The sequence below is a fragment of the Paramacrobiotus metropolitanus genome, unplaced genomic scaffold (genome assembly GCF_019649055.1).
Source record: "Paramacrobiotus metropolitanus isolate TYO unplaced genomic scaffold, Prichtersi_v1.0 Parri_scaffold0000077, whole genome shotgun sequence".
Lineage (NCBI taxonomy): Eukaryota > Metazoa > Tardigrada > Eutardigrada > Parachela > Macrobiotidae > Paramacrobiotus > Paramacrobiotus metropolitanus.
In genome coordinates, this window is record NW_026570297.1 from 34001 (window position 1) to 44461 (window position 10461).

The window sequence follows — 10461 nt, forward strand, 5'->3', positions numbered from 1 at the left end:
TTAGATTCGGCAATAAAGCCTCATCCGGGTTCACGCTGTTCGCTCTCGAGGCTACGCGTGGCGCCCATACGGCCCCGCGTTATAGGTGATTGTGTAATAATTATTATTAGCTTTTCTCTGTTTTGCATCGCTTCTGTTTGCTTGATTTCAAATCTCCACAAAATTCTTGTTCAAAATAGCCAAAGATTACTTTCACGGGTGTATTAAAATTTGCGAGTTATGTACTCGGAGGATTTTGGAATGAACGACCACATAATGTTTTTTCCAACTGCCTTAACGATACTCGTGTCGGTGCAGCTGCATTCCATTGCACTAAAGATATATATCGAATCGAATCGATATCGAATTTGCAGACGACTGTTACACCAATTCAGTCCGCAGACGACTGTTACACCAATCACTTCCAAAACGAGCATTTTGAAAATTGTCAGTAGGCTGAACAATTAAAAACAAAAGTTCGTTCACAATTCATCTGTCTAGTCAGTTCATATAAAGGCGCTTCGGGCTTCCGTTGTGCGATTGCGATAGCATGAAAGGTACTGCGTTAATCGTTGTCGCCCGGTGCGCAGGGGAAGCATGGAATCCCTATTCGGCGTCACGGCAGTTCTCGAGCCGGTCTCCGAGGGACGTCTTGGCGTCGTGAAGTGCACCAAACAGCAGAGTTTCGCCACAGCGATTTTATAATCCTTGTTCATGAGTATAATAACCATCTGCAGACATCGAATCGATACAGCATGCTTGTATAATGCAAATATATTACCATAATTATAAGAAACCCGTGCTTTATGGCTATAATCAACTTTTTAGAAATAATTTCTGCAGTAATTAACGGTGTTCCTAGCTCTGTTATGGTAAGTTTAGCCGATTTACGAAGTACAGGCTTTTCTAGCAGTATTTTTGATTATATACCCTTACTGGACTAACAGCATACGCGCACAGCCAGCAAAATCGCGACCACAACAGCACATCGGGATTTCCGTAATATATTTCAGGAAAGAACGGTAACAGCGTTGAACTGGGTAAAGCCGCAACGGTATACGACACGAAGGTGGCAAACAACATTTTGGCGACCATAATTCTGCGTTTTAGCCTCTTACTTTCCATCGGCGATATGGCCACTTTCGAAAGGTCACAATAGCGGCGATGCCACAAGAGAGCGCACTTGAGGCGCAGAAAGATGATGGCATACACAATACCAACCAACGTCAGCGGAATGTGGACACCAACGGCGATAGCACAAGTTAACGAGCGGACGTCTTCGGCAGTGCCGACTTCGCAGGTTCCAATCGAGGACAGAAGATAACGACCGTTTTGGTCACCGAATCCATTTAGGAACTCCGAGTTTTCATAATCCATTTTCGTGATATTGAGAATTCGCAAATCGGTGCCGGTAAGGTTGTATAAGAAGCTGCCACCCTTGTGAGAATTTGACGTTGTCGAACCGCTACACAAAAATCCGATGATCCAGCTGCTAAGCGCCAGTAAAACTACAGTTTTCTGTGACATAATCTTGGGATATTGATGCGGGTAAACGGTGGCGACAAAGCGATTAGCCGCCAGGAATAATAAAGACCAATGTCCAGCAAATAAGGTGCAGGCAAAGAGAAAGGTCATAGAATCACAGCTAGCAAACAAGGGCGTCCCAAAAAAGTGCATTGACAGTACTTTGACGGCCACAATGGGATATTGTAAACCGCATGTCAGGACTTCTTGAATTAAATGGTTAATGATGAGAATTCCGGTTCCTTTACGCAGTTTAGAACTTTTCAAAATCGCTGCTAAAATAGCTATAAATAACGTTGTGCCGATAATACATACTGTAAAGACGGAGATGAACCACGTGACCACAAGAATGGAGGATACTTCCACAACGTTGTAGCGCACATCGATGCGAGAGGTACGGTTGGGCATGTCGATCCTATGATAAAATTTTCACCAATACCATTAAACTGTATTGTGATTCTGCTTTGCGCAGGATCTTCAGGATATCCTTCTCGGTTATCCCATCAAATACTTAATCGATAAATGCGTTTTAATTTAGGAAGCACACAAAAGTAGCTACCAGTAAATATCCTTGGTGCTGATGTAATCAGCAGCGCATCGATTTATGAAACATAAAAGCATAGATAATACAGCAACACAATAGGCTTTTCAAACGGCAATCCAGATTAGTCGGTGACCTTTATAACTGATCGAGCAACAAATTCAGTATTTCATAGTTCGGTTGAAACTGAAAATTGTCAGCGTTAATGTGGTGGAATGCCATGTAACTGACAATTCCATGGGCACAAGATGTGAATCCGGTCCCACAGAAATGTTTTTGCTTATTGCAGCGAAAATGGTGAACCTGTTGTTTGCACAGTCCTTGGATAAGCAGGAGTGCTGGTGTGGGACCTTATAACGATCCCCAGTGTAATAATCTTTCGAATGGGATAAGCGCATTGGCATTTAGCATTCTGTATTACCCGGATTCGCGCTTACATGAATAGGCGCAGTTATGTGGTTTTCAGCTTTTCTAGTAGCCAACTTGGTCCAACACTCTCGTTTACTTTAGTATTGCAATTAAGTACGTAGTGTTTAAGCAGGCTAGTTACAGAGGCTACAAAATTCTGAGCATTTCCATGTGTACTGCTGATGGATTTCCACTTATAGAAATTTTGCATAATTAAAATGTCGTTTAACTTAACGAAGCAGTATTATTGGCCCTTTAATAGTTGCAAACCTCACTACAATGTACCGGTAGAGATATCGATATTGTCGTGTCTTCATAGGTGGTCATTGGTGTTCTGGAGCGCGAAACCATGACCATGACTGTTCAATGCCACCACTATTTTACCATATAATATAATGTTAACTACGATGTTATTTCATAGCTCTAACTAAGAAATAATCAAATTAATACTGCAGTGAAGAAATGCCATCGCTCTAAAAATAAAACCGGCACTATAGCTAGGCGGACAGACTTAAAGGCCGGTTAAATGCTCTAATGTGGAAAGTATTGCAATGGCAACTTCTAAGCTGCCCCTAGTGGGTTGGGTTAATCCACCCGTACCACGATAAAACGAGGTTCGATGGTTCGTCGGTAATTACCCAGATCTTAAGTAAATCACAATCTTACGTAACGCGCAAAAATCAGGAACATCATCATCAATTTAATCAGAATCAGAGCAAGTGCAAAAGCAAGGGCAAGAGCAAGAACATGTGGGAAAGTCAACCGTCTGCCGGTCGAGGCAGCGTGAGCACGTCTACTGATTTCACATCCAGAAAAGTCAGAACATCTCAGAATTCTTCACAACCGATAACATGGATTCACAATTCTACTGAGATAGGCGGTACATCTGTTTCCGGTTGAGTTGTTACCAATGACAATCTGTAGAACATGATTCTACGGCTACATCCCTCACAGTGGCGATAAGATATACGTGTCTTATCAAGATTCAAAGAAAAACGTAACGAAACGAATAAGGAAACAGGAAATTAGATCTACTATTAGTAAGGTGCTAGTCGTGGGGAATCGAAGGAGGGTTGGTGCTCCAGATGGAAAGTTGCTGCTCCCACGTGTTATTGAGTTACTTCTTCAACACTTCCGGGTATGTAATTCAGCGGTGCGGATGGCGGTACTGCTGTAGTCCATGCTGGCTTGGGCATTCCTGTCAGTGTTGTCCACGTTGGTGCTGGGGATAGGATGGCAGTGCGTTCTGGGGTCCCTCACAGTGGACTTTTGGGTGTAGTTAATGTTGCATTAGTGGCAGCTCCTGCAGGATTTACTGATGGTTTCCCTCACAGTTGACGTTGCAATTTCGTGAACTTCGTGTGCATGGTTGATGCAAGTACTTCCTTCCGGTGGTGGTAAGGTTACTAGTTAAACGGTACGAATGCGTACTTGTACTCGTAGTTTAAAATGCGGAAATCCAAAGAACTGATATTCTAAGTCGGCAACAAATATTGCGATCAGTTGGGAATACTCGTAGGTGTAGTGCAGTGCAAACTGCAAAATAGCGTAAGCAGTGTTACTTTTAGGAACGATCTTCCCGTCAGAGGTAAAATTTGTTACTATTAGTTGAATCCAATTTGGTTGGCGGTAGTTATTGTCGGTCCATCGGTTGCATTCAAAACATCCATGTCCGGTGGTTTCCAAGTTACTTTGGTTCGCAAACAACACTTCTAGTTAATGTAACATCCTGTGTGCATGTAGTCGGAGGAAGCGAAATGATTACCGGTGTGGTGTTCACTTAGGTTACTATGTAAGTACTCGTCTGCATTTGCGGTACTATGTACTCATCTGAGGTACCCGTTTATCGTACGTGTGATAGTCGTCGTGCTGTAGCACGACGTAACCACTTTGCACTGTCTTACTATATAGTGCATTATTTTCGTACTTTGCACTATTTTTACTGTAACAGTGTTATCCTTTGTTAATTCCACTGTGTGTACTGTATAGTGCATTGATTTAGTACTTTACACCATCAATTAACTCTATAGTGTTCTTCGTTCTTTGCTGTACACTGTGTACTCTAGCAGTGTTGTTATTTTTGTGCTTTGAACTGCGTTACTTATTTGTAGTGCGATTCTTTTATAACTCTGTACTACGTTGCTGGCGAATGGCACTTTCACCATTATTACTGATACTGGTATTTTCACCATGGTTAATGTTAATACTTTCATGTATAATTACTGTACTCATGTTACTGCTGACCGTTGGTTGTCATCGCGACCACAAGTCGAAGGAGAGCGTGATGAATAAGCTGTCTCCGTTGTAGACAATGCCGGTTGTTTACGCTTCCGTTTCTTCTTTTGCTTCCGGTTACTTTCTGCAGTACTAATTCCTTCCACTGTATTTGAAACTTCCCTGGCGCCGTTACTTGCTGTGGCGGCTGCGTTACTGTTATCACCGTTAGTAAGAGGCGCCGTGCTTACCATTTCACTGCTTAATGTATTGGGCAGAAGGGGATCTGCAGATACTTTAGAAGTTCCAACCTGTGTGCTGTCTCCAGAAGACTTATTACTTGTACTGCTTGTAGGCGATGTAGTCCGTTTAGGTTTTAGAAAACTGCTGTTCGGCGTGTGCGGTGCTAATAGCGGTTTCTTCATGTCAAACTCTTTTACTGGCAATACTGTACGATTAACAGTAGGAAAAGGTTTACCATTCATGAAAGCGGTGCCCAGCATAATAAAGTTACTTGGTAAATTGGGCAAAACATAAAATGTATGAAAATACTTTTGTGTAGCAAACCGAAATCTGATTACTATTGCATAAGCACCAGCTACTTTGATGTTCTTTCTCAAAAGTCCAATGTTGATTGCAAAATCAATAACAGTGTTTTGCTGTTTATAAACAGAACCGTTCATTTTTAATTCTTTAACAAGACTTTCACTTATGACACTGAAAGTGGAACTGCTGGCTACTTTGGCACTGATTTCTTTTCCGTTTATTTCAATAACAGTGTTTGTCGTATTACTAATAGGATGAAGGTGTAAACTAAATGACAATTTTTCTTTAGCCGGATACTTTACATCACTGATAACAGCACTGGCTGCTTCCGAAGAAAACGTAATGTGAGAGATTTTCGGAAATACAATGTCATCCTCGTATACTCAGGTAACGTTGTACAGGCGTAGAAAATCAGCATCCAGAATTACTTTATATTCCTTGTTTGCTATTTTTAAAGATCCACTGTCGGGAATCATAAAAAATCGATGGTAAAATGCTCTGTCATTTAACAGAAATTTAGTGGTCACTGCTGGACACTTACTTATTATTTCTCTATTGCCGGTGAAGTCAGTCAGATCCAGTTTGCATTTGGTGTTAAAAACTGAAAACGCTAAACCTGAATCTACTACCGCTGTTTCCGTAATCAAAACTATGCTGCTCGTTAGTACTGGCGATGGTACTAAAATATTTACTGTTGATGACGGTACTTGTTGATACTTTGAAATGCTGTTCATCATAGTTATTATTTACGTTGTTATTTTCACTAGAATCATCAGCATTTGCCAAATATTTCGTAAGATTTGATGGAGGTTTATAATATTCGCCATAAATTACTTTGTAGTCTTTACCAGTAAATGGCTTCATTCTATTTCCTCGAGGCGTTGACCAAAAGGAAATTTCTTTGCCTTTACGATTAATATACGAGTAATATCGGTTAGCAAATAAATACTCGTAATACTCTCGCTGTACACGTTCCAAGACATCTTTCGGACATATCTGCGCAATTTTATACAAATGTCGAGGTTTAAAACGTGTGCACTCGTTAAATGAATGTGAAAAGTGCAAACAATGCGGACAAAATAACTTTCCGTTTTCGAATCTATAGCTGTCAAATGCTATTCTTTCTTTAGGAATTTTAAGTTTACTTGCTGCTGTGCGATACTTTTTGTATTTTAAATACTGTGGGTAAGGATTCGCTCTAAATTCAGTATGCAGATTACCGTTGTCATCGATATTGAATGAACTCAAATACTCATAATTATTGCGCTTATTAATACTCCGTATATTTACTATTGCCGGTGGTGCACTTGGCTGTGTATGTGCTGCATTCGACTCTGCCTGCTCAGTGGCCAGCTGGCTGACCAAGTTTTCATGCATTACATGCTCAGCTTTTGACTCGTTCAGCTTGTCATATATTTCGGGAATACGCACTTCGTTCCTGCCTATTCCTGTCTGCGGAATAGAAGTACTGTCTGCATCCTGTGCTGACTTCAGCACAGGCCGTCGTTTCTTACGCGGCATGAGCGACGCTGTGAGTGTACTCTGGCTATCGCTATCACTGTTCGGAACTACGCATATCTATCTGTATACTGTTCTGGTCTACGCTGGCAGCGGACAACAGGTCGTCTATGTCCAGAGAGAAATACTTCGTAGTAACAGGACAAGGGAGAGACTGCGGATACTGTATAGACCTGGCTCGGAAACTCTTGGAGCGAAACGGATAATGGGTCTCAAGAATGTAAAGTGTTCAGTCTGATCGCTATAAGCAACCAAGAAAATTTTACTGCTAATGTTTCCCGAGCGCTTTTACTATGTACAAACTTAATGTAGGTCAGTCTCCTTATATTGTAGCACTCTAAATTATATTTCAGCACCAAAAATAATCTTCCGTTAAATTTACTTTTTTTTTGCAACTTTTTCCCATGCAAATTATGACAAAACAATCGGTAAATTAGTTGTAAATTTATCTGTACTTTATTACGAAACGTTAGCTGTATCGCCTCAAAAGGAAGGCAAAACAATAATTTACTGGTAATGCTAATACAATTCAAAGTGAGTTTAATGATCGAAATTCGTTTATTATTAACTCACTAAAATAACTGGACTGTCCGCGGTGGTGTCCGGTCGTTGGACTTCCGATGGACTGATTTAGGAGGAAATATGCCGGCTGGATACTTGTCCGAGGTTGATGTTGCGCAGAAGCCGGTTGTGTATTCTTCAAATTAGGTGCCGGTTATTGTGGTGGAAGTGTGGTTAGCAAGGTGGAAGAGGTACTGTTAATAAACCACAGCTAGATGGCAGAAGTATTGCTAGTTTTAGCGGATCCGGAAAGGGCGTTCGTTGGAATTCACTGGGTTAGATGGTCAGGACACCCAGGAGCGCCATGCAATGACAACTTCTAAGCTGCCCCTAGTGGGTTGGGTTAATCCACCCGTACCACGATAAAACGAGGTTCGATGGTTCGTCGGTAATTACCCAGATCTTAAGTAAATCACAATCTTACGTAACGCGCAAATTCAGGAACATCATCATCAATTTAATCAGAATCAGAGCAAGTGCAAGAGCAAGGGCAAGAGCAAGAACATGTGGGAAAGTCAACCGTCTGCCGGTCGAGGCAGCGTGAGCACGTCTACTGATTTCACATCCAGAAAAGTCAGAACATCTCAGAATTCTTCACAACCGATAACATGGATTCACAATTCTACTGAGATAGGCGGTGCTTCTGTTTCCGGTTGAGTTGTTACCAATGACAACCTGTAGAACATGATTCTACGGCTACAGTATTATGGGGGTTCCCTTTCATCGAAAGCATATCAATGCTTCCCGGACTGTGTTCCAGGCACTTAATCGAGGCAAAGTAAAAGTCACTTGAATTTGTTGGAAATATAGCACCGTCACGGTCAAATACATGCGACATCGGTTTGCGCCGAGGTGACTCCTTTGCCACACAGCACTTGACACTGTCGACGAAATTTTGGACTGGATAGGAAATAGACAAAAAATGTGATGGAGTAGTTGCTTAACTGAAGCAGGTCCACAAACCAGCTGACATGGCTCACTTCCTCATTGGTCAATGACAAGCTGCAGTATGGCGGCCGACTGGCCATTTTCAAGCATTCCAGGATGACATGCGGCAGCTGTGTCAGTGTGTACACGGTCAGACTGGCCAATACAAGGATGTTCGCGTTGCGCGTAGACGAGCGCTTGTTCACTGTTACCGTAACATTGGTGGATGTTTGATGCTTCCAGAGGACAATTATGAGAGCGGTGTTGAGGATGAGAAGCAACAGCCATTTAGCGAAAGACATTCCTGTCTGCAACAACGGCAAAATTTGTGACTGAACCACAACCGTTCGATTAAATTAGTTTTATAAAAGATAAACATTGCAAATACATTGGATTACGGGAACAAACGGAGAGTCTTTAGTACAGAATCCGTACACTGCGCTTACGTACCTGGGCGGTGATTTGCAGGTTGTACCAGCGGCTTAGAGACGGCGTTAGTGAATCCTGATAGCTCAGCGTTGAATCGTAGAAGTTCGTGTAATAGTAGTAGTAGGTGACCAGATGGGATAAGGAGAACAGGACCGCCAGGACCAGAATGCAGCATTCTTTTGCCAGTGTTTTCCGCCATGCATCGGCATCCGTTTGCCTCAGGGCAGCGGACAGCGGACGTGCCGTGACCAGCAATCGCTCAACGGAAAATATGACAAATGTCCTATCAGTGCAGAAAGCAATTTCGTACCAATGACTGATGTTCGTGCGGAAACATTGGAAGCGATAGTTTTTTTATGGTTCTTATGGAAGGAATACCGTATCAAGTATCTGTATAAGATGAATATCGCCGATGTTCACATATGTACTTCTAAACGTTTAACTGCGAAGTAAATGGGAGATCAAAAGGAGTTAGGCTTTCGGAAAATTAGAAATGCAAGCACAAATTACACGTAAATGCAATGTTATAACTTATATGATTGTTAGTGCAGAACAATACTTAATGTATGCTGCCTTACTTACCAGTCAACGACTTCTTTTGCTGTTCTGTACCAAAAACTTCCGAATCCTCTGTAAGCAGCAAGTACATCGACACTGGAATTACCGCCCAAGATAGAAGTGTTTGCTGCATTTACAAGATTTTCCGCTATGGCTGTGACATAATCAGGGAACAAGGACCACCTGTAAATAATGCATACATAAATAATAATATCTTTTTGGAATCGAATACTCGACGAATTCGTAGTGCACTTAGAATTTTAAAATAATGCTAGCAATATTTTCGTTCATCACTTTAAACCTGCATCTTAGCATAACAGATACGGGGCATAATCTTCTTGAGAATAATTAATATGAAATTATCATAGTGTACGAAAGTACCAGTCAAAGCTCAGTCCCGTTTATGACATATCAACCTAACCGTAGAGTATGCGCTTATTAGCAATCAATGATTATGTTAACGTAACGAGGTATCTGTGTGATCTGCTTTTGCGAAGCAACTTATGCAGATCACACGTCACGCACAGTATGCAGAGGTCCCCAAATCCGACACAGACAATATATACCGAAGTCGAAGTCAGACGACTTGTGTGATCTCTCAACTGTGCCGCAATTATCACAACACTTCCTGCGGTACCGCATAGTACAAGAAGAGGATAAACCACGAAATATCCATAAAGACCGGGACTGGAGTCGGCTGTTTCAATGGATCCCGTTCCGTTTTCATCCAAGCCCAACGCTCTATTCCAGGAACATTCACTAACAATCACGCTGCCGTTCCCCGCCATTTGTCAAAACATCAGTTGATGGAAGCTGTGGTGTAATTTCAAAATGCGAAACTGTTCGGCTGGCACGCCTGGTGACAGTTGACAAGCAATATGATGATGCTCGAAATAATGAGAAAAAAGGGCATTTGCGGTCGAACAAACCGTTTTGCTTTAAATTACGGAACGCTGTAGGAAGTAGGTAGAAAATGCGTCGGCTCGATTTACTGAAGAGCAGGTAGAATATCGCATAAAACTGAACGGTATATACCGGTATGCGGTCTGTAAACTGTTAATTCGTCTGCACTTGCAGGCATCTAATTTTGTCTACAAGGCTTATTTAATGGGTTTGAAAATGACTTATGAGGAATGACTAGTACAAATTACACTTAATGATATCATAAATACTGTCAAAAATGACGTTCATATGCAGCATTATTGCTTGCGGATGCTTTTTCGAGAAAGTCAACCGGTTTGTAACTACTTTCTGGC

At 41.7% G+C, this 10461-nt stretch overlaps 1 protein-coding gene across 2 annotated transcripts; it reads right to left on the reverse strand.

The window, feature by feature from the left end:
• Nucleotides 1-3190: 3190 nt before the first annotated feature.
• LOC129595382 (uncharacterized) lies at nt 3191-10233 on the reverse strand. 2 transcript variants are annotated; one of them, XM_055492376.1, is made up of 5 exons: nt 9731-10233; nt 9230-9388; nt 8669-8930; nt 7304-8526; nt 3191-3988 (listed from the first exon to the last, which is right to left on the reverse strand). In XM_055492376.1, the coding sequence occupies exons 1-4, from the start codon at nt 9991-9993 to the stop codon at nt 8113-8115; spliced, it is 1098 nt and encodes a 365-aa protein (XP_055348351.1). In that variant the 5' UTR covers nt 9994-10233; the 3' UTR covers nt 3191-3988; nt 7304-8112. The 2 variants fall into 2 exon arrangements, with proteins under 2 accessions (XP_055348351.1, XP_055348352.1); XM_055492377.1 differs by having other exon boundaries at nt 9843-9938.
• Nucleotides 10234-10461: the final 228 nt, after the last annotated feature.